General features: G+C 48.3%; 2 protein-coding genes across 11 annotated transcripts in view; one reads left to right on the plus strand and one right to left on the minus strand.

Moving 5' to 3' along the window:
• RELL1 (RELT like 1) overlaps nucleotides 1–11,149 on the plus strand; it is a 61,298-nt gene extending 50,149 nt beyond the window's left edge. The window contains exon 7 of one of the 3 annotated variants that reach the window (XM_045573485.1): nucleotides 4,782–5,187. The gene's annotated coding sequence lies outside the window, so the exon portion shown is untranslated. Of the gene's footprint in view, nucleotides 1–4,781; nucleotides 5,188–9,150 lie in introns of those variants that run through there. The other 2 variants (XM_036418789.2, XM_036418782.2) reach the window with 2 other exon arrangements.
• A 9,763-nt stretch (nucleotides 11,150–20,912) lies between these two features.
• The window catches only part of CUNH4orf19 (chromosome unknown C4orf19 homolog), a 35,836-nt gene continuing 34,131 nt past the window's right edge, over nucleotides 20,913–22,617 (minus strand). For all 8 annotated transcript variants that reach the window (XM_045573443.1, XM_036418751.2, XM_045573447.1 and 5 more), the window contains one exon: nucleotides 20,913–22,061. In XM_045573443.1, coding sequence (XP_045429399.1) covers nucleotides 21,125–22,061 — 937 coding nt within the window. In that variant the 3' untranslated portion in view covers nucleotides 20,913–21,124. The remainder of the gene's footprint in view (nucleotides 22,062–22,617) is intronic.

The raw sequence follows: 22,617 nt of genomic DNA on the forward strand, positions 1-22,617 counted from the left end.
ATACTCTTTTTCCCACGTTGCACATGAGGAATGCGCTCAGAGGGATTTACTGTTCCCAGATCCCAGGCCAGGCAGTGAGAGGGCCTGGAGGGGGAGAAATCCATACTTTGGAGCTAACATGCTCAAGGACTCTGAAGTTCAGGGAAGTAAGTGGGGAAGCTCCTTGTTCCGCTTAGCCCAGTTGATTACGTTAGTGACCGTTTTGGCAGTGTCATCCGTCACCAGGCAGGGCCTCCTTTGGGCTCCTGTGGGACCTTCTGATGTTGTTTGGCTGTTCAAGCTGTGCCTGGACCAGGTCCAGTTGTGCACGGTTCTCTCTTCTTACAGGTAGACTAAGCTCGCAGACATGAGATCTCAAAGGAGCTACGACTGCTAGTTCAGGGCAATCCAGGCATAATTATACCTATTAAACGTATTTATTGAGGCCCTACTATGTGCCAGGCACTGTGCCTGGCCTTAGGGATGCGCATTGTGGGAGACAGACAGACAGGGGCCGTGTTCTCATGGAGTTTCTGTTTGGTGTTAATAGTAGAATTTTCTCCCTATTCCTTGGCTCCCTCGTTTTAGAGTAGGGAGGCCCTAGGAAGTTATGTATGTTGTTCAAGGTCATGCTGATCATTCATTCCAGAGCCTGGACTGGGCCTTCCCGATGGGTTAGTCCCTTCACTGCCTCCCAAGTGTTGGATGTTGAACATGCACACAGTAATTGAAAGTCTTAAAAAATGTAAGTCTTCACCCATTCTCCACCCCATTCCCTTAGCACACATCATCTCCCAGGAGAGGCCCGCAGATGCCGGCGTCCTCGGTACCTTCCAGGGCTACTCTGAGCACAGGCACATGCTAGTACAGCACGCATGTGTGGATGCACTTCCCCTTCGGTTGGGGCTGATGACAGTTGAGTGTGTGCTCTCCCGCGTTGCTTCAGTTATGAAGTGGGAATGCTGGATGCATTTGGGAAGCTCTGTGCCCTGTTTGCTCCTTGTTGTCGGGAATAGCTCCAAAACACTGAATGCAGTTTTGGGTGGACCTAAAAACATGCTTCTCCGTCATCGCTCTGATATTCTAAGTTATTCTTCCACAGCCTTGTTCTGTGTACAGAAGAGACTAAAACATTTGTCAGCATTCCCAGGACTGAGACAACATGGGAACCAGAGCCTTTGTTTTGTTTTGAATTGCCACCAACGCCAGCCATCTTCCCTCCACACACACCTCCCCACAGCGGCCGCTGCAGGCCGGGCCCTCCCTGTTGTTGACCAGAGGCTGACCCCCTGGTCCCTGAGGGAAAAGGGAGCTTTTCTCGTCTCCCTCGGGGGCCCTGCCATTTGACCAGAACTTAAGAAAGAGGGGCCGTGGCCTCTGCCCTCTGCACCGTAGGAACGGCAGAGCTGGACGCTCACGGAGACTTTGTGGGACCGAGGGGCGGACCTGAGGGACACAGGGAGGCAGAGGATGGAATGCTCTCAGGGACGGTTTTGCCCAGGGAATTAATAGCTGTAAACAGGGTCTTTATTTTTATTAATTTGTAATTTGAGGCTTTGATCTTTACTCACATTTGGTAGTTTAACTAAAGAGCAGCACCTGCTTTCTCCAGTTTGACATGCTTGCTGTAGTGCCTCCAGGGGACAGGCTCTCTGTGTGTCAGGCAGGTACTGGACAATAACTTAGCCTCTCGCACCTCAGCTTCTCCATCTGAAAAGTGGGATGATGATAGTATCTTCGGGGTGCGTGCCTTGGCACTCAGTGCTAAGTAGGCAAATGCTAGATTTTACCACTGCATTATATCAAGCCCTACTTATACTTAGCAAATAACCGTATAAAATTCTTAAAAAAATATTTCTTAATTTTTCTGCGACTCAGAGAGGCCCTGTTGGACATAACCTATGAAGTGTAGGCTGTTCATTTGATGCTCACATGGAGGCTCTGATGTCCGGTCAGGGGAACTCAAGCTCACAAGATCTAACTTGTTTGCGTTCCTCAGTAGCAAGACCTGGCACTATTCAGATTAATAAGTTTTTCTAGCTGTAACTACGTAGAGAGAGACACATCGATTAATTTACTGGGGCCTGGGATTGAACCTGCAACCCAGGTATGTGTCCTTGACCGGGAATGAAGGGCATTGAGTCCTAGTTGTGTTGAGACTAATCCCGCAGAACTGCATTTAGATATTTCCTAGGCGAATCCTTGTTTTTCCAGATACAGAACCATTTTTTCATGTCAGTTACGTTTTGGAATAAAGTGCTCGGACTCTCACTGTCACAGGGCTGGTAAATCACAGTGTTCACTTACTGTCACTTGGGCAACCCATTTTTGCTAAATATGTGAACACATTTAAGTTGCTGTGAGGATCTGACTCAGTAAAGAGCAACCTTCAGGCTTCCTGGTGAGTTCCAAATCCAACGTCGGAGACTCAAAGCTACCGGAGGGCAGCATCTCACTGGCATTACTCAGTGAAGAAGGCACTATAGTTTGCAGGAATATACGTTTTATCCCTATGCTACTTGCCTTTTTTTCTTCTTAATCCTCTCCCAAAGATGCATTTTTACTGATTTTAGAGAGGAAGGGAGAGGGTAGGGGAAACGTTGGCCCGTTAACTCCCATATGCACCCCGCCGGGGATAGATTCCACAGTCGTGACTGTGTGCCCTGACTGGGAATGGAACCTGCGACCTTTCAGTGCACACACACGGAACCACATGGCCGGGCATCCCTGTACTACTTTACAAAGCTTTTTCCAGGTAGGATGGAAAGGGATTCCTATAAACATTTTAATTTTTCCTGGATTGACTCACGTATATAAAAAGGTGCTAACTATTGATACTTAATAAAACTCAAGCTTTAATTGTTAAGCTCCTTGCTGAGGTGGGGCTGTGATGTGGCAGTCTGTGATGTGATTTATAATAAGAGTGAGTATGTGTTTGGTCTTCATACCCAGTTTCGGCTCAGAGCTAAGGAAAGCCTTGGCATTTCTAAGAGATGAAGGCCAGAGCAGTCTTTTGTTGTGTTACTGAGGTCACTTCGTAAAGCCCCTAGGGAACCATGTGGCTGGAGGGTTGGAATTTTCCTGTGTGTCCCCCCTCCTCCCCTAGTCTGTCTGTCTGTCTGTCTCTGTCTGTCTCTGTCTCTCTCTCTCTCTCTCTCAAACACACACACACACACACACACACACACATACACACACTCTGCAATTAAGTGCAGAAACCTTAAAATACACAGAAGATGCAGTGTTCATTAACCATGAAAAATGCCCAACCTTATTAATAATGAAATAAATACAAACTGAAATGAGATCACCATTGGCTTTTCTGTTGGGGAAGATTAGCGTTAATGCTAGCATTGTGCTATAACTGATTCTGCAACCTGAAGCATCTGCAGTTTTTAATGTCTGAGTCGGTTCTATAGTATGTGCTACCGATCACTCTGAGAGCGCGGATGAGCTGAGGTGAGCATGGATCCGTTGTGCTTTCTAAATAAACTTGGAGGCTGGCCGGTGTGGTTCAGTGGCTGAGCAACAACCTATGAACCAGGCGGTCAAACTACACAGGTATGAATATACATTTATAAAATTTACCACAGAGTTTGGAGCAGAGCAAGACTGAAAGCACTGTGGACACCCACTAAGGGCCTTCTGGTGTCTCCTGTTGACCCACGCCCGGCAAAGTGACAGTCCGACGGCTGGGCGATCCCCTGTCATGTGGTTAGTGCTTTACATGCGGACGGCACACGTAACCGGAGTTTGATCTGGAAGGTTACCAGTTACCGGTGAGAGATCACATACCTGTAGCTCTAGGACTTGAGCGTGACTATTACTGCTGCAATTTTAGCTGTTTCTATACATAACCTCCCCATTTATTTTATTTAAAAGTGTTCTAGGAACTTCCTCAGCCTGCTAAGTGGTTCTGTAGGCTTGCATCTCTTCTCTGCCATAAGGGTGCCCGTCTGAGAGGGGCGCCTGGCAGGGTGGTGCAGCGTTCCAGCATCATCTTCCTGTCGCTGTGGAGCCGCGGTGACTCCCAGGGAGGGCCCTGCTGGTGGTTCGGGTCCCTCGTTTCCTTTCTGTCGCCCCAGAGGTGGGAGGGGAGAGGTGAGGGCACCCGCAGGTCTCAGGGCACCGTGGGTGTTGTGGTGCCCGGTGTGGCCATCTGGTGTGGGGTGGCTGCACCATGAGTGTTGCGTGGCCTCAGTCATGCTGTGAACGAACCCGTGGGCCTCAGTTTCCCCCTGGGAGAAAGGCAGCATCGTTGAGTCCAGCAGTCACTGTGCAGATGGCCCCTGAGTCCCGGGGCTCAGCCCAGAGAGCAGCTGCGATGCCAGCTCCCTGCTCACTGACCAGGTGGTCCCGTCCTTCCTTCTCACCTGCCCTGCGAGGGCTCCGTGCTTACGTTTCTAGCACTTACGTTTGTCCTTTTTAAAGGGGCCAGATCCTTTTTTCTAGAGAATCCTTTTTTTTTCTTTTTTTTTAATAAAGAATTTTTAAAAATATATATATTTTATTGATTTTGTACAGAGAGGAAGGGGGAGAGATAGAGAGTTAGAAACATCGATGAGAGCGAGTCATCGATCAGTTGCCTCCTGCACACCCCCTACTGGGGATGTGCCCGCAACCAAGGTACATGCCCTTGACCGGAATCGAACCCGGGGACCCTTCAGTCCCCAAGCCGACGCTCTATCCACTGAGCCAAACCGGTTTCGGCTAGAGAATCCTTTTTAACCAGGGAAATTTATGTCTTAATAAAAAAAGACACAGACATTCCCTCCCCATTATCTGAAGTTTTATTTTTAAAGTGAGAGTCTGTCTGATTGGCATGATGAAATCTCCTGCCGACCTGCTCCGTTCTGCCCCCGGACGCGAATGACCCCTCTGCCCGGCGTATACCGCTCCCGCCCGTTAGTCACTCGGCAGCCACCTCCCTGCCAGAGGGACTGTCACGGTATGGCAGAGCCTGAGTTCAGGTAAACCTCACTCCTCTTTCTGTGCCTAATCTCCAGGTGGAACTTTATTATGGAGATGTGCGTAGGGGAAAAACATAGATATATTTAGGACTCAGGACTCTCTGTGGTTTCAGGCACCCACTGAGGGTCCTGGAACGTATTGCTTTGTTCCAGGGGCAACTACTATATATTTGGCTTTGGTGGAATCATGGCTTTATCTTTATCTTTACACTTGGGTAGCAAGCAATCAACTTTAAAGTAAAAATGTGACCTTTTTATTCTTTCCAGATCAGTCTAAATTTTTTTAAAGAAAAAAAAAATACATATATTTTATTGATTTCAGAGAGAGAGGGAGAGAAAGATAGAAACATCAATGATGAGAGAGAACCATTGAGTGGCTGCCTCCTGCATGCCCCCTACTGGGGATCGGGCCTGCAGCCCGGGCATGTATATGCCCTGACTGGAATCAACCCTGACCTGGTTCATAAGTGGTCGCTCAACCACTGAGCCACACCTTCTGGGCCAGATCATTCTTTGAGGTTCTACACTTCTGCCCAGCAGTCTTCATGGGGGAAATGGCCACACCTGGGGTTTATGCATTGTCTTTTCAATATAAGGCAGTTGTGCTGAGTTGCTTCCGGCTTGAGCATTCACTCAGAGGAGACTGTTATCACCAAAAGAAAGAGAGGTCGGCTTGTGAAATATGGGAGAGTGTGTATCATGGGAAATGTATCATGGCGGGTGGAGGGATCATCCTCTGTCCTGTACATGGCTGCTGGCCTCCCTGCGTGTACGTCCGCCTCGCCGTGGCTCCTGACTGCCCTGTGACCCTGCAGAAGGCACCTCTGACCATGGGTGTGCTGTGGGAAAGAAATAAAGCCTGTGTTTGTGTATTAGTATGGATATACTCACACTTGTAGAGTGAAACAGGAGGAATTGAACAATGTGGACCTGGTGTGACCCAGCTGGGAAATAAGGCCCCGCTGGAACTGTATAAGCCATGGAGCGCGCAGTGTCTTCTTTCCCCGGGGTCATCCTGGTCAGACGGGGGTTTAGTTGGACAGTGAGAGCTGCTGTGCTGGTCATGTGCTGCCTAATAATAATACGTGTGTGTTTGCAGAGAGGGCTCAGCGCTGAGGGGCTTGTCATAGCGCTTTTAAAACGGTTAACTGCCCCTCCCTTGTTTTCGGCTTTGTTCCTGGTGTGAGGAGTGAGGACGTGGAGCAGCAATTCGTAGTTTTCCCGTCTTATCTCAGGGACACTGTGCGCAGTGCAATGTTAACCTGGCACAGAAGGCAGCGAGATGATGGCCATGATCCAGAGAGCTCGCCCTTGGGCGTGTGCGGCCTGCCTGGCTCTGTGTTAAGCATCATACATTTGTCATCTGTGTCAGACCCACTGCTCCAGCGCCACAGCTACTCACGGGGTCCGGCTTGCTCACCCAGCCCCTTAAAGCTGGTCACATCTGTGCCAAGAACTAGGAATGGGAAGTTCCACTTTGGAATGAAAACTCTTACTGTGATGAAACATTACATTCTAGGCCTCACATCCCTCACCCTTGACCTTGTTTTCCTTGATGCAAAAAAAGTCTAGGTCTAAGAGAGCAGACGATGAAAGGAGACATAAAAATAGTTGACTACCAGTGGCCTAGTTTTTGAAGTTTTACTGGGGAAATTCTCTCCCTTTTTTTTCTTTTAGGATCATTTTTCTATTTTCCCACCTCTGGCCATTCTATCAATACCTTTTTCCTTGCTAGCCTCTTCCGCATTAATCAACTCGCAATTGAAAGTATGCCCAGACTTGACTGGGTTCAGTTTTAAGGTTCAGATCTGTAGTGTAGCTGTGCTAGGTTGCAGCAGTGCAGGGCAGGGAATGACTTATTTCATTTATAATTAATAACTCAGCTCGTGTCTATTTCCTTTTTAGCTAAGGGGATAAAGGGTCTTTTATCCAACCTACTTAGCTTAAAATCAGTATCTTTGTCTTTCTCTCTCTCTCTCTCTCTCTCTCTCTCGCTCTCGCTCTCGCTCTCGCTCTCGCTCTCTCGCTCTCTCTCTTTCTCTCTCTCCTTTCCTCCCTCCTTTTTACTCCCCTCCTTCTCTCATAACCACTATGATTATTATTAATTACAGAGTGACAGAAAAGGATAATATGGATAATAATAGACTATATTTTGGAGGGTGAATTAGAAAATATGTATAAAGTAACACTTAAGACTTCTCTATCAACATTTTGGGTTTTCTCCTGTTAACGTAAAAAAAAACATTGAAACCTATAGAGTTTTTGTGAGTTTATTTGAGCCAAACTGTGGACATATGCCAGGAAGCAGAACCTCAATGAATGGAGATAATGCTCCGGAGACTGGCAGGTTACATCTATATTTATACATTGCAATCAAAGGAGGGACATAGATGGGTTACATGAAATTCATTGATGATGGATTAAGGAGACGGAAGAAAGCAAAGCAAAGCAATTCGGTGGGAAACCCCTGGGACTGGATAAAAAGTAGAATGACGGACATACTTAGTGTGTGCTGGAACAATTAACATGATAATGAAGGAATTTGAGGCATCTGTCCTGGCACCCACCAGCCCACCACCTCAGGTTGTGCCCCAGGGGCTCCAGAAAAGGGAAGTTACAAGTTACCCAGACATCTCACAGATGTGTTATCTTAGAGGCCAAAAGGCAAATGGGCTCAGGAAAAATCTAAGTTTATCTTTCTCAGGGAAAATACTGGCCTAGGATATGACTGCCCACTATAACCTGTTTGTAGTTAAATTAAAAAAATATATATATATATATTTTATTGATTTTTTTTACAGAGAGGAAGAGAGAGGGATAGAGAGTTAGAAACATCGATGAGAGAGAATCATTGATCAGCTGCCTCTTGCACACCCCCTACTGGGGATGTGCCCACAACCAGTGTACATGCCCTTGACCGGAATCAAACCTGGGACCTTTCAGTCCGCAGGCCGACGCTCTATCCTAGGGGTGTCGAACTCAATCAGAGAAGTGGCCAAAATCTAAAATCCAGCCTAAATCACGGGCCGAATGGTTTACTGAACAGTCATAAACTGTCATTGTGATGGAAACGCAGCGGAGTGCAGTGATGACAGCGCGGTGCGGGCCACATTGCAAGGCCTGGCGGGACGGATTTGGCCCGCGGGCCTTGTGTTTGACACATGTGCTCTATCCACTGAGCCAAACCGGTTGTGGCTGTAGTTAAATATTTAATTTTCAGACCATCCTTTGTGGTTACTTTAGGTCTCTGAGTTTGCAAGACTGCCACACAGGCTTCCCCTGAGCTTGTCAGGTCAGCATGTGGCTCCTTTCGTCCTCACTCCATACATTTATAGGTTGGTTTCATCTCTGTTTTTGTTTGACATTTATCAGGCAGACAGACATACTTTTGGCCTCAAGAGAATGTTTTGTTCCTTAACCTGGTGTAGGGTGGCCTGAGGGTGTGTGTGTTCCAACGCACACAGGTGGCTCTAGAATTAGTCCTGTGCTGGGCCATCCTGTCTTCAACACAGGAAAGTCAAAGGTGCACAAATGCCTGTTAGATGAGACACTTGTAAGAAAAAAACGAAACAACGTTGGAGAACGGGAAACTGTTTTACCCGTTTACTAGGCACTGCATTTGTAATGTAAATGTAGACGCACATGGACCCGTTGTCAGAAGGACTTACTACAATGCAGAGCCCTCGAGGTGCAGGGCGGACCTCGGTGGAGCGGTTCATCTTTGTGTTCTTTCTCGCCACCATCCCAGCCGAGCTGCCTGGGTGCTCAGGAGGGACTCCGAGGTAACTGTGAGGAGGCCTGGCAAAGACACCTCGCCTCACATCCAGGGCTCCCTGCGCTGAGCACGATCCCATGACGGACGTGGCCCAGGAGTCACAGAGCCGGGCCCCAGGAGCGGCACCTGGCTCAGGGAGAAGGCTCGCCTTAGAACTCACACTAGGCCAGACGGATACCCTTCGTCCGCTGTGGCTCTCAAGTTCCGCTCTCTCTCCATTAGGAACCCTTACAGTGAGGTCCCTTCGGACTGGCGCGCGCGCCTTTCTCAGACGGAACGCTCGGAGAAACGTGTGGTCGGGAGGAATGCCGTGGGAAGGGGCGAGGGGGGTTACAGTTTCTCTCTGAGCTTAACCTTCAGGCAGGTTCATCTGTGAGACTGCGCTTACCTTCCACAAAACCTCACCTTTCTCGATTTCTCTTCCAGGAATGACTCTGTTTGAAGAAAGAATGCCAAGAGACCGAACACTTACGCGATATGGAGTTGTGCCCAAGGAATGTCTCATCTTTTGTGCGGTTTCTGTCGTGGAGTCAGCAGGCATACGGAAGAGAGCCAAAAAGGGAATAGTGTTGCTCTGCTGAGGACGGGATCCAGCTGGCTTTGAAACAAGTCTCATGAGAAAATTATCATATTTCCAGGGAAGAAAAGAGCTCATTTTTTATCTCCCCAACTGCCTCCAGCCACCACCCCGTAGTGTGCACACCACAGGTTTTTCCAGGATGATCACTGTGCACGTGGAAGAATGCGTGTGCAGCCTGAGCTGATGCTGTGTGTGTGTGTGTGTGTGTGTGTGCGCGCTCATTGTGTGTGTGCGCACACGTACTTCTGTTCCCCCAACCCTTCACTTCCTATTTTACTACTGGTTGTAAGAAGATTCTCTTACAGTTTAACTGTTACGGCAGATAAAGATGACTCTGGGAGTGAGAGGTCCCCGAAGATAACCTAGTTTGGCCCCGAGAAGCAGAGCCCCAAGAGGCCCTGGCTTCGGATGGGGACTGGACGGCGGACTCTGGATGCTGAGACCGGGAATTCAGCGTTGATCCTGCTTCGTCATGCCACTCTCTTAGGTCACTTACAAAATATTGGGAAGTTGTGTGTTTGTTTTCATTTTAACTTGAGCTAAACAGTTCTTATTTAGGTTATTCAATAAAGGGGAAAGTGGTTTAAAGTCACAAAAACAAAAATAAAAAAATTCTTGTTTTGACAACCCAAGTCAAAATAAAACGAAAAATCTCTGCTTCTCATGCCAGATGGGGGGCCACCTTCCCCTGGTCCGATTTATGTAGTGTGTCGCTGTTTTCTATCTTGTAGCTGATGCTCGTTATTTCAGAGAGTCTGGGTGGTTTTTTCCCCCTCGGGCTTGGACACCCTGCCTTTGTCTTTGCTGTGGGGTTTATGAGACACCTGGGGGAGCTCAGAGGGCATGGCAGTAACTTTGCGGTGGGTCTGGGCCAAAGGCGGGGAGGGCCCACGACGTCCAGAGCCCGTGGTGCCTGCTCTGTGTCAGAGGGAGAAGCACATTTCGCACTTGACTCCCCAGAGGCGATTTCCGTGTATTTAAAGTATTTACTGTAAATATGCTCATTCTATTCTGCTTCTGGCATCAGACTAAAGTTTCTAACCTGTTAAATGAATGGTAGGCTCAATTCCATGTGAGTCTTTACTGACAACTAATTAAAAGGCATTTGTGCGTACATACATCGACACAGTGGACGAGAGGAAGCCAGTGTGGAGTGAATTTCACGGAGGTCCAACAAGTAGCAATATAGGAATTGGGGGATGTGCATTAGTGTAAATGATACATGTGCGATCTAGACCAATAGTTTTAGCTTTAGGAGAAGAAAAGCATCATTTTTTGTTTGTTTAAAGAATACGCTCTCAGAATGGGGAGGGATAAATATGTAAGATATTCTTAAGCTTTAATTATTTTTTTAACTTTATTCAGGTCGGAGCACTTTTTGTAATAGCAATACAACAGGCAAGAGAATACTCAAAAATATTTAAGATGATTGTATTTCTACCAACAGTACATTTTAAATATTTTCTAATACTTGAGCAGTTTTTGTCTGTCTGCAGAATATGCCAAAAGTTAAGCATTCAATATTTTCGACACATAAGCTTTTTACTGGTTTCTATGATCTCATACAAACTCATACGTGTTCCCAAAGCGACCGATGTTTACAGGCCTGTGCTCCGCTCCGCCCTCGAGGGACGGGGCCGCGCAGACTGACCACGCACAACACTACGGACGGAGGGCGGGCGGACGGCCGGGGAACGAGCGGGCGGGCTGCCACCTCAGTGTAAAAATTTGTAAAGAAAGACTTTCACCCTTTTGAGTGTCAAGTGTATTTTTAACTGTCTGGTTTGTACTTTTACGACTTTTGTACTACCAAAGCAGAGTTAAAAATAAAAATGTTAAATCCAGTGTGCTGTTTTGGAGTGATCTGGTTGTTGGTGCCTTGAGTATAATGGGGGCGTGTACTTTATGGAGCTTACTATGACACTGCCTCATTTCTTACATCTCATTCGGCTGGCTTTCCCCACTGGATTGACCCCTCTAGGGTAACACCATTCCTCACCCCCGCCATAATGGTTTTCTAAATTTGGAGATCGCCCTGGCCGGTGAGTGGTGGTTAAAGCGTTGACCCGCTCACTGAAGGGCTGAGGGTTCAATTCCCGGTCAAGGTCACGTACCTGGGATGCAGGTTTGATCCCAGGCCCCAGATGGAGCATGTGCTGGAGGCAACCAATCGATTGTGTCTGTCTCACATAGATGTTCCTCCCTCTCTCCCCTCTTCTCCTCTCTTCCTTTCCACTCTCTGAGAAGGAATGGAAAAAATGTCCTCAGGTGAGGAGGAATCAAAAGGGGTCACTTGGGGTGACAAGTTTCACTCAGCCTTTTGACACTTCCAGGAGCAGGAGGCGGGGGATGGTCACTGAGCCCTGAGTGCAGCTCGCCTGACAGGACAGGGCAGGCCCTGGGTGAATTTGCCAGGGCGACTGCCCGCGGCTGGGAATGCGCCTGCACTTCCTTCCTCAAGTCCACGGTGATATGGAGGCTTCCTCTACCCTAACAGCCCTAACCTGGAGGAACCTCCTTCCCCTCCCACTGAGGGCAGGAATGTCAGGGCCAGGAAGTGGGATCCCAGGATCCAGCTCTGGTTGCCTAGGGCTCAGCTGTGGTCAAAGGGGTCTGTCTGTCTGTGTTTTGCGCCCGAGGTCATTGCCAATTCCTGGATGCTCTTCACCCTTTTGTCTGTGGGGCAGGTTGGTTCCACCCAGGGCTTCCTTTGATCATTCATCTTCCCAGGACTGTTCTCAGATCCCCCTGGGTGTTCCCTCCTTGTAGCTCCAAACAGTTGCAAAGACACCTGGGACTTATTTGTGTCCTGCCCTGTGGTGGCCCAGCTGGGGTCGATCGCTGTCCACTCCACCAGATTCTGATGGTGTCAGCCTTGCGTAGTTGGCGCGCCCTCTGCTGGCCAAATGCAAGAACTGCATGGCTTCTTGGCCATTTGCTGTGTCTTTAGCAGCAGCTCAGAAAATACTCATGGTTATTTGCTGAGTAAATAAAAATCTATCTTTAAAAATGAAAGACTATCCTTAACTTTTATGGAAGTAAAAAGCCAATGTTTTTTTTTTAATAAATAAAAATTCAAGGTTGAGTTTTTCCTCACTCATTTTCTGACCCTGGCCTTTTGTCTCAGTCTTTCTCATCAGAAGCCCGTTTCTCTCCTGGGAGTTGTGTCCCTGCAGGGGTTCCTGGGGACACCGGTGGAAATGATTGAGCTCCGTTTTGGAGGAAACCCGTGCCCGGAAGCCTGCGGTGGAAGTGCTGTGGCTGTGGGCAGCAGTATGATTTTCAAGAAGTAGCCCGGCCTTTGCTTTTGAGTTTGCACAGTGGCTCTGTCACTGCTGTGTGATATTGGGAACATTACCTATCGGAGCCGGACTTCCCTCATCTGTAAGATGACCTGCCTCCCAGGGTTTTTAAGGATCAGAAAAAGGCGTGCACAGCGACGGTGCCTGCGGTGATCTGTGTGGCACTCAGAGGAGGTCTGTGTGCGTCTGCCCCACCGCGGGGAGCCAGTGGCCTGGGCAGTGGCCCCGCACACACAGCTTTATCCGAGGGTGGAGCTGGGTCCGCAGCTTCTTGCTCTGAAGCTGAGCCCTGAGGTTCACGGAAGTTCCACGGAGTAGGGGAGGCTCCATGTTTTGAGGGGTGAAAGGACATCTTGGAAAGCACAGCATAGGAATATAGTTAATAATACTGCCATCCCTGTGGATGGTGCCAGATGGGCTCTGGGAATATCAGCGGGAACACTTTGTAAAGCATTTGGTTGTCTAACCCAGTGGTCGGCAAACACATTAGTCAGCAGAGCCAAATATCAACAGGACAAGGATTGAAATTTCTTTTGAGAGCCAAATATTTTTAAAAATATATTTTATCGATTTCTTACAGAGAGGAAGGGAGAGGAACAGAGAGCTAGAAACATCGATCAGCTGCCTCTTGCACACCCCCTCCAGGGATGTGCTCGCAACCGATATACATGCCCTTGACTGGAATCGAACCTGGGACCTTTCAGTCCGCAGACCGGTGCTCTATCCACTGATCCAAATCGGTTTTGGCGAGAGCCAACTTTTTTTTAACTTGAACTTCTTCTCAGGCCACTTCTTCAAAATAGACTCGCCCTGGCCGTGGTATTTTGTGCAAGAGCCACACTCAAGGGGTCAAAGAGCCGCAAGTGGCTCTGTAGCCGCAGTTTGCCGACCACTGGTCTAATCACTATGCTGTACGCCTGAAACTCATACAAAATAACACGGACTGTAAACTGTAATTGAAAAACATAAAAAAGAAAGGATGAAGAGGCAGTGCTTGCAGGGGCAGCTGACAGACCACCAGCCCGGCACCTCTCCTTTCTGCAAATGCCGCCTGCGTCCTATGGAGAACCCTTCCTCCCTCCAGCACCCAGCCATGGGCCTTTCTTCCTGACGGCAACCGACGGGACCGACGTGGCCACATGACCCGCCGGTGACCTGCCCGGTGGAGCCCCTGCTTGAGATGTTTGCCAACTGCAGCTGGAAAAAGTGTTTTCTTTCTCCGGTGGCCAGAGCTCCAGGCTCAGAGGCTGGTGGAGGCCACGGTTCCTGCCATGTGGTCCGCAGCTGGTCTGAAGACAGGAGGAGCATGCAGAGGGAGTGAGCCGGTCTGCTTGCTTTCAGGCCTCAGGCTCAGCGGCCCTTCTTCGGCCCTTCGGAGTGTCCTGTGTTCCAGGGACATTCCTCTTTTGCTTGAACTGGTTTGCGTTGAGTTTCTATCACTTGCAACAAAAACCCATGACTCATGCAGTGACTCAGAGGCATCACAGGGCCACCCGGGGGGGTGCAGCCTGACACAGCCCTACAGCTCAGGTCTCTCAGGGCTGCCCCGGACCTGTATGTAGCCAGGCGCCTGGCCGTGGGGTGGCTTCTGCTCTGAAATGCTCATGCATACCCCGTCTTTCCCTCCATTGCTCTGTCCTTCCTTGGTTTGCCAGGGGCCTCGTGATTCTCGCTCCTGTACTTGCACAGCTTTGGACATCCAGATGCTGCTGGCCACCCGTGACCCTAAAATCTTGGGACCTTAATCTTCTAACTATAAGGGGAAGGTGATCTGTACCTTTTAGAGAGGCTGTGACAGGTATGAGCTTGGGTGAGGGATGTACTTAAGCCCAGGGCTGGGGACACCAGCGCTCAGTCAGTGAGCTGCCTCAGAGCAGCCAAGGTCAGACCCTCTTTAGCAAAAGAAATGATAGAATGATGGGAGTTTGGCATCTAGAGCCCGGTGCTTGACGTTTCTGCCACGTTCACATTGCTTAATGTTTGAGGATGGACCTGGGGTTGGGGGATGGGCCCCTGCGAACGTAGGAGGAAGCAAGTAGGAGCGGGAACTGGAATCTCCTGGGCCTGGGATTCCCCTGGCGCTTGCTCACGTACCTTCAGTGAGAAAATGACCTCATTGTCCGGATGTGGAATGGACCCGAATGGACCAGGGAAGGAGCAGGTTTCTGTTTGTTCTGGCTGTCGTTTATCTTATCCTTATCACTCTGGTGGACTTAGTATAGCCATCTCAGTGGGTTTAAAGGAACTTCATTACTTTTTATCTGCAAATTAATCTAGCTCAGAAACTTGGGTAAAATGCTCTTGGAATTGTAAGGTGATACCCAATGGCAACACGTATGGGTTTGCTTATTCTGGGTGAATATCTTATTGTGGATCAACATACACAAACATCAAACAGAACCACCCCTCTGAAATGAGCCAGCCACGTCCAAAGTTCTGCCTCACATTAGAAATGCATTTTGCTTTATAAAAGCTCCTCTGGGGCCAGGAAGGATAAAGGAAGTAGAGTGTGCAAATATTCATTTCCAGCCAAAACCGGTTTGGCTCAGTGGATAGAGCATCGGCCCGCGGACTGAAAGGTCCCGGGTTCGATTCTGGTCAAGGGCATGTACCTTGGTTGTGGGCACATCCCCAGTAGGGGGTGTGCAAGAGGCAGCTGATCGATGATTCTCTCATTGATATTTCTAACACTCTATCCTTCTCTCTTCCTCTCTGTAAAATATCAATAAAACATGTTTTTTTTTAAAAAATATTCATTTCCAACACAGTCTGCCTTAAAACTGGGACATCAATAACTATTGTCCTAAAACGGTTATGTCATAAAAATAATGAAAAGAAATAACGAGAATTTTCAAATGTGTTAAGTTTGAAGTGCCCCCAAGATTTTTGTCTTGAGATGATGATTAATAATGTAGGCAGGAAAGTATTTATCTAGTTTTAGGAATTAATGTTATTAGAAGTGGTTCAGAGAGCTTTGGTGGTCACAGCACTAAAAATTTAGTTGCTAAAGTAAGTGTCAGGCCCTGGCCGGATGGCTCAGTCGGTCAGAGCATTGTCCCAATACACCTCTCTCTCTCTTTAAAAATCAATCAACCAATAAAAAATGTTAGAACCGAATACACAATCAGTTTTAAAGTGATGATTGCTACTCATAAAAAGGGGTTCGATGTCAAATAGTTTTTACTGGGCAATAAAATGACACCCAACATTCATTAATGACCTTGTGCTGGGTATGGACTGATCGCTTTATACTCTGTATCCATGTGTCTCCTTACAGCCCGGAGGGAGGCATAGCCATCACTTCTGCTTTACAGGTGACAAGACCCAGGAAAGGAATCTCAAGCGACGTCCTACTGTCTGTTCACGCAGGGAACATGTATGGCCCCTGGGCCCACCTCATGCTCTGTAGGTCAGAAACCCATGGTCCCATGATCACTGCAAAAACTCAACTATCATCATTGGTACTAGTAGTCTCAGAGATCTTACAGACAAGTTCTGGACTATAACTGTTAAATTCCTTATTACATTCCTCCTCAGAACCAGAAAAAACACCACCTTCTTTCCCAGTTGATAATGCACGTAACTTCACTTTTCCAAAATGGAATTGTCCTTCTCGCCATCGTTTTGTTTTCGGGTTCCCTCATCTGTCAGCTCTCAGAATTCATTTTATGGCGATGGCTGCAGTTCCCTGAAATAACGGAGAACACAGGCTCTCTCTTCTTGGACATTTCACGTTTTGATTCAGCTCTTCTTGTCTACGGACGATGTGGCTGCCTCCACACAGGGAGGCTGTGTGATGTATTCCTTCCAAGGACCAGCTTGTTATTCACGCTGGGTTCAGTGGAGGTCCTGACACTGGCTGGCTGTGTGACCGTAAATGAGCTCACTCTGGAGCCTCCATTGACCCACCTGAGAAGTGGGGTAATCCCACCGTAACTCACAGGGTCACGGCGGACCTATGTGAGATGGCGCATTGAACTCCATGCTTCACAAAGCCACGCTGGCTTAAAAAAAAAAAAAAAAAAAAAAGGTTAAGCTACATTTGCACTCTTAAAAGCCAAAAAACTGTAACATGGTGACTCCCAGAAATTATTGCCGAGTAAGATTTCTATATCGCTAATTGTATTATTTTGAAATGTTGTCCTTGCCGATGCTTTTCTTGTAATAACTTCTCTCTCTTACAAACTTTTATTTATTATTTTGTAACAGTCCTTGGTTTGCCTCCGGGCTCATGGTTGATGTCATGAAAATCTGAGAGCCTTTGATCATATGGCTTCATAAATGGGCCACTTTTTTTTTTCTCTAAGCACCAACATTTAAGACATTTAAGACAGAGAATGTTAATAAGACGGTTGACTCATGAAACCTTCCTTGTTTATCTAAGTACCAAGGCTTACTCACACCATTCTCCATAGCCTTAGGACTAGTTGAAGAATGAAAAAGGAGGAAAATATTTGTCATTCTGGAAATGCAATTATTTTTGTGGGATTTTTTTTTAAGTTGGTAACTAATGTCATAAGACAATGTTATGGTTTTGCCTATAAAAAAGCAAGATCCAGACTAAAGAAATATTCCAATCAGCCTGTCCACCAACTGTCTCCACATCTGTTAGTGTGGACTGTGTAGTTTTGATAAGGTAGGTGAGTGAAATTCTTTGTCTACCTTCCAATCTCTTAGTCATATTTTATCCTTGCTTTATATAAACTATTCCAAAAAATGCTTAAAAGCAGAAAATACAGAAGCCTCCTAAACATCAGACTCAAAAGGCGAGGTGAGGGTGCCCCGGATCAGAGGCATGCTGAGGCGGAGAGAGGGAAAGATGAATGGCCAGCACTACCAGCCCAGACACAGGGGTGACTCCGAGAAGCCTCAAGTTCCCTTCCTTCTACTGGGGATCTGATTAGACAGAACAATGTGCCACTGTCTGTCTGCCTTGGAGAAAGGATTTGCTTTCCTATTGTTATAATAGTCCAGCTTCCTCCAGTACAAAGAGAAATACCACTTCCTCACTCAAGAAGCCTGTATGTTTGATCTTCATTCAAAATCAAGCCTTAAGTTACGCATGTGTGCATATAGGTCTTTGGCTGATATGCATAACCCATGGACACGGACAAGAGGGTGCTGAAGACCTGGGCAGGCTGGAGGGGGTCAAAGGGGTGCAAAAGGGGACGTACGTAATACTTTCAACAATAGAGAATTATTATTATTTTTTTAAAAATCAAGCGTTAGCATGGTAAATACCCATGAGTGCAGAGATCATGAACTGTTGTGTGGTGTCCACTCCTCACCTTGGCCGGGGCCTGACATCCAGAGCGAGTCTGAACTTTCACGTGGTCCCGAGCGTGTTGGACAGGCTCACGCCTGTGGGCATACTTTCTGATCAGCCGTGGCACCTGCTCCAGAAGGAAGACACGGCACAGAGCAGGACGCCCAGGCAGTAGACCACCCGGCGGATAAAGCTAAGTCTGCAGTGTTTTTCCAGCCTAAAGGTCTTGACTTGCTCTGACATATCTGGTGGAGTCTAGAGACCGGGGCAAAGACCAAAGGGGCCAGATTGCTTAAAAAAAAACACCACCAAAATACTTGAAACTCTTGGTCATCCGTTAACCTTTTCAAGCAATTATTTTGCAGAAAAAGAATACTTAACACTTAGCAGTGTTGTTAGTTGTGGCGAAATATTGACAACAGTCCTAAAATGGAAAATCAGATATATATGCAGAAGTGGGTTTCTGTGCAAGGGGAAGAGGCTGTCTGACTAACACCCCCCCCCGCCAATCTGAATTTCCTTCCTTTTGCCTTCTGATAGAGATGCCAGGGGGGAAGTGAGATAGCTGTAGCTGCCCAGTCCTCCTTTCCCTGGACCAAAGGCGTAAACCCCTTCTGTGTTAAATTAAGTGCCAATACAGTTTTAACCCCTTGCTAACTAGCTCTATCCCAGGCTCCTGTGCTTTGAAGTCCTGATGTGCCAAGACTGAAGGCTGACCACCTCAAAACTCAATGTCATTCCCCCCCTCAGTGACTGGATCCTGAATGTTTTAGGAAAAGCCATGCACACAAACTATGTTTTCTTAGCCTTTCTTGCAACTAGGTGTGGCCATGTGACTGATGAATAAGTAGGAAGGCTGGATTATCCTTCTAGGGGGTCCCTAATAGAGAGGGGGTGAACCATGTCAGAATGGCTGTCCTTATTCTTTTTTCCTACATGGAAAGCAACCAGCAGCCATTACGGACCAAACAGTGATCTTGAGAAGGAAGCCAAGACGATAGAAGGAGCATGAGTCACTGATACCGTGGAATGCCCTACCAGCACTAAACGCTACCCCCAGACTTGTGACATAAGAGGTAAACAAAGCTCTATCTTTAGAAGCCATTTCTCACATGCAGCTGGACCTCGTCCCAGCAGATGCACGTGGGAAACTGTTGAAGGAAACTCTCTGAAATATTAAGCATTTGGTGTACTAAACACAATAGCAAACACATGCATTAATGATGCCAACAGTTTACCTTTTAGAGGTTCTGACTAACCTTGTGTGTAGAGGTGGCTTGTCACCATACAAACACAGGGTAATGGATGTCTTTATTTCTTAGGGTACCATCCTTAAAGATGCCAGAAGGCTCAGAAATCATGTTTTATGTTCAATAACGACCAAAATGCATGTTGACATTGTATATACTTCACAGAATTAACATTTTCAGTTGTGAGGGTGTAAAAATTTGTTTAAAGGGGGTTTTTAACTAAGAAGACTTGTTTTACTGAGTGCCCTTAGCACAGGCATTGTGTTAAGCATTGCATAACTTGTATCTTTACAGATAGATACATACTATTCTCACTTAACAGAGAGGCAAATAGAAGAGATACATTACTTGCCCGAGGTCACATGGCAAAGTCAGAAATCAAACCAAGGTCAGTCAGATTTCAGAACCTGTTACGAAATACCAAACTAAAGCATCTTCCATGTTTATATTTTTCTAGTCTTGACCATCCTATAAATTCCCCATCGAGCCTTGTCAGAGTGGCAGTCCTTGTTTTTGTAAATTAGAAGGTGAAAACCCCGAGAGGACTCATTTATCCTTAAGGCACAGGTAGTCATGTTGTCAAGAATTGGAACGAACCCCAAGGACAGAGAGAGCCAGAGCCACTCTCAGCAAAGTACCCTGGTCTCCTCCACAAGTGTGATTTAGAAGCCTGGCTCTTTAAAAAAAACAAACGCACAAACAATCACCATCAAAGGTCACTGACACTCCACCTGGGGATATTAGAAACGCCATTGAATTAATACAGGCAACCACATAGGTTGTTATATTTTAATCAAAATCAGGCATTAAATGGCATAAAATACTCTATATATCTCTTCACTGTTCCAAATCTCATACACTTCAGACCCAAACATGACAGAAGAAGTTCCAACCATTATTTTGACCAGCCTCCCCAATCCCAAAGGAGATTCAAAAGTAATATAAAAAAAGTTAAGGTCAAGGTGCCTTAATGTAAAAGCCAACGACTAACCACTGTTTAGCTCCTCCCTCAATGCTGCTGAGCTTACCTCCTGTTAAACAAGTGGCTAGTCACGAGTTCCCTGGGTGCTTGTCCCTGAATGCAGGCCACGCTCTGGCCACACAGTAGGCACTTTAAGTGGGGGTAGTTCCCTCTTCCAGGTTGGGGCCAACGTTTGGCTCTCGAACGCAAGAGGAAAGAATTGCCAGTCCAGCCCTGGCTGGGTGGCTCTGGCTGGCGGCATGAAAGGTTCACAGGTTCTATTCCCTGTCAAGGGCATGTACCTGGGATGCAGGTTGGATCCTGGCCTGCGGGGGGGCCATGTGTCTCACATGGATGTTTCTCTCCCTCCCCCTTTCACTCTCTTTAAAAGTCAATGAAAAAATAGATCTCCAGGTGAGGATTCACAACAACAAAAACAACGGGACAGTCCCACAGACTATCCCGGGAGTCTGCACTCTGGGCTGAAGCGCTGGGATTGAGAGGATGCTCCAGCACAGCTGCACCAGATGTTGTGGGGCCTGGGGGGTGGGGGGGAGGGGAAGGGTTGCCAAAGTGGGGTAGCGGCACCATGGCCCGCTCTGCTTTTTTCTTTTTTAAATATATATTTTATTGATTTTTTACGAGGAAGAGAGAAGGATAGAGAGCTAGAAACATCAATGAGGGAGAATCATCGATCAGCTGCCTCTTGCACATCCCCTACTGGGGATATGCCCGAAACCAAGGTACATGCCCTTGACGGGAATTGAACCCTGGACCCTTGAGTCCACAGGCCGACACTCTATCCACTGAGCCAAACCAGTTTCGGCCCGCTCTGCTTTCTGTCCCAGTGTCCTGAGTGATGGGCCGTCCGCACAGGGGCGCGCTCAGTGTGGATGTAGCGGTGCACGGGCGGGCTCTGCACCATCAGCACGAGGCTGGCCGTAAACAGCAGGCAGGGCTGCAGATCCAGCTCGGCTCTGCGGAGCCATCACCCCCCGAAGACGCCCCTGGTGACACCAGCTCCAGTGCAAACCCGCTCCCCTAATCCGCGTCGTCCACATCCTCCCCCGCAGTGGCCGCGGCCAGAGCCGCCAGGGCCTCGGCCACCTCCGCGTCCTCTTCCTCCTCCTCCTCGGCCTCCCCGCCTCCGGGGGCGCTGCTGTGGGCGTCCTCCCGCCCGCTCCTCCCATCGGCCACGGCTGGGGCGGGGTCCCCTTCTTCCAGGTGGACGCTCAGGGCCTCTGCAGCCACGGCCCCGTTTACCGAACCCCAGCTCCTCTTCCCTGAACCCCAGCTCCTCTTCCCCGGGAAGGAGAGGGGCAGGTCCGGCCCCTGCTCCCCCGCGCCCGGGCGCGCTTCCTCCGGGCGCTCCTCCTGCTCCTCCTCCTCGGGGTGGCCCTGGAGGACCCCCTCTTTCCCCCCGTGATCCACGTGGTCTCCAGCCGGGCCCTGGTGTGGAGGGTAGTCCGGGGCCGGTATCCGGGGGACAGGGTCCGGCACGTCCCCGGTGGGACACTCAGCCTTGGGAGAAACCCTGGAGTCTCCGTCCCAGACGACGCGGGTGTCCCCCAGCGCAGGGTCCGTCTCCCCGGCGCCCCCTCTTTCCGGGAAGGGGTGATCTGGGGGCACGCTGTTGGCGGTACTGGCCCAGGAGCCCGTGCCATCCTGGGAGGGCCCAGGGTCCCCGGCGGGCCCGATGCCATTGATGGTACCACCAGTCTTGTCCGCACAGGGGCCGCCTCCCGTGTCCCCCGGAGGGGGCGGCTCCTGGGGAGGCCAGCAGGGCTCCTGCGGCCCAGCCCTCCTGCCTCTGCTCCCCGTCCTCCTCAAGCCCTCCCGCTGGAGGTCATTTCTGTGCACCGGGACCTCGCCGCTCTGTTTGCCTTTCAGTTTCACGGTGTCCTCCTCGTCCAGCTTGCAGCTGCTCACTTCGTTGACGTAGCCCGGGGAGGGCACTTGAACTGGGTCGAAGAGATAGCTGGGGGCGAGAACAATGAAGACCAGTCAGATTATCTTTTATTTGTTCACCACTTTATGAATCACCAACTTCCATGATGGGTAATTTCTGCGACAGGCTCTGCTGCTTCTCTTCCTGTGAATGTCTGTGTTTAGTTAATGTAGGTAAGGCTGTATATGCGCCTAAATCAAATAGATAGAGTTGGCATAAAATGTTCGGTCACTGGATATAGATCTTGAAAAGATTCAAAAGAAGATGGGACGAAGGTACAGAACAAAGTTCATGGAATTTGAAAACAAGCAAAAAAAAAAAAGTAAGTAGAAAGAAAAGAAATGTGCAGAATCAGGGAACTAACTGGTTAAGTACGGATGGTCCTCAATGGGATATTATACAGTCATTAAAAGGATAAATAGGAAGTCTGGACTATCATGAAAGATACTTCTTTTTAAAAAAATATATTTTATTGATTTTTTTACAGAGAGGAAGGGAGAGGAGATAGAGAGCTAGAAACATCAATGAGAGAGAGACATTGACCAGCTGCCTCCTGCACACTCCCCACTGGGGATGTGCCCGCAAC

Source organism: Pipistrellus kuhlii, unplaced genomic scaffold (genome assembly GCF_014108245.1).
Source record: "Pipistrellus kuhlii isolate mPipKuh1 unplaced genomic scaffold, mPipKuh1.p scaffold_m20_p_1, whole genome shotgun sequence".
Lineage (NCBI taxonomy): Eukaryota > Metazoa > Chordata > Mammalia > Chiroptera > Vespertilionidae > Pipistrellus > Pipistrellus kuhlii.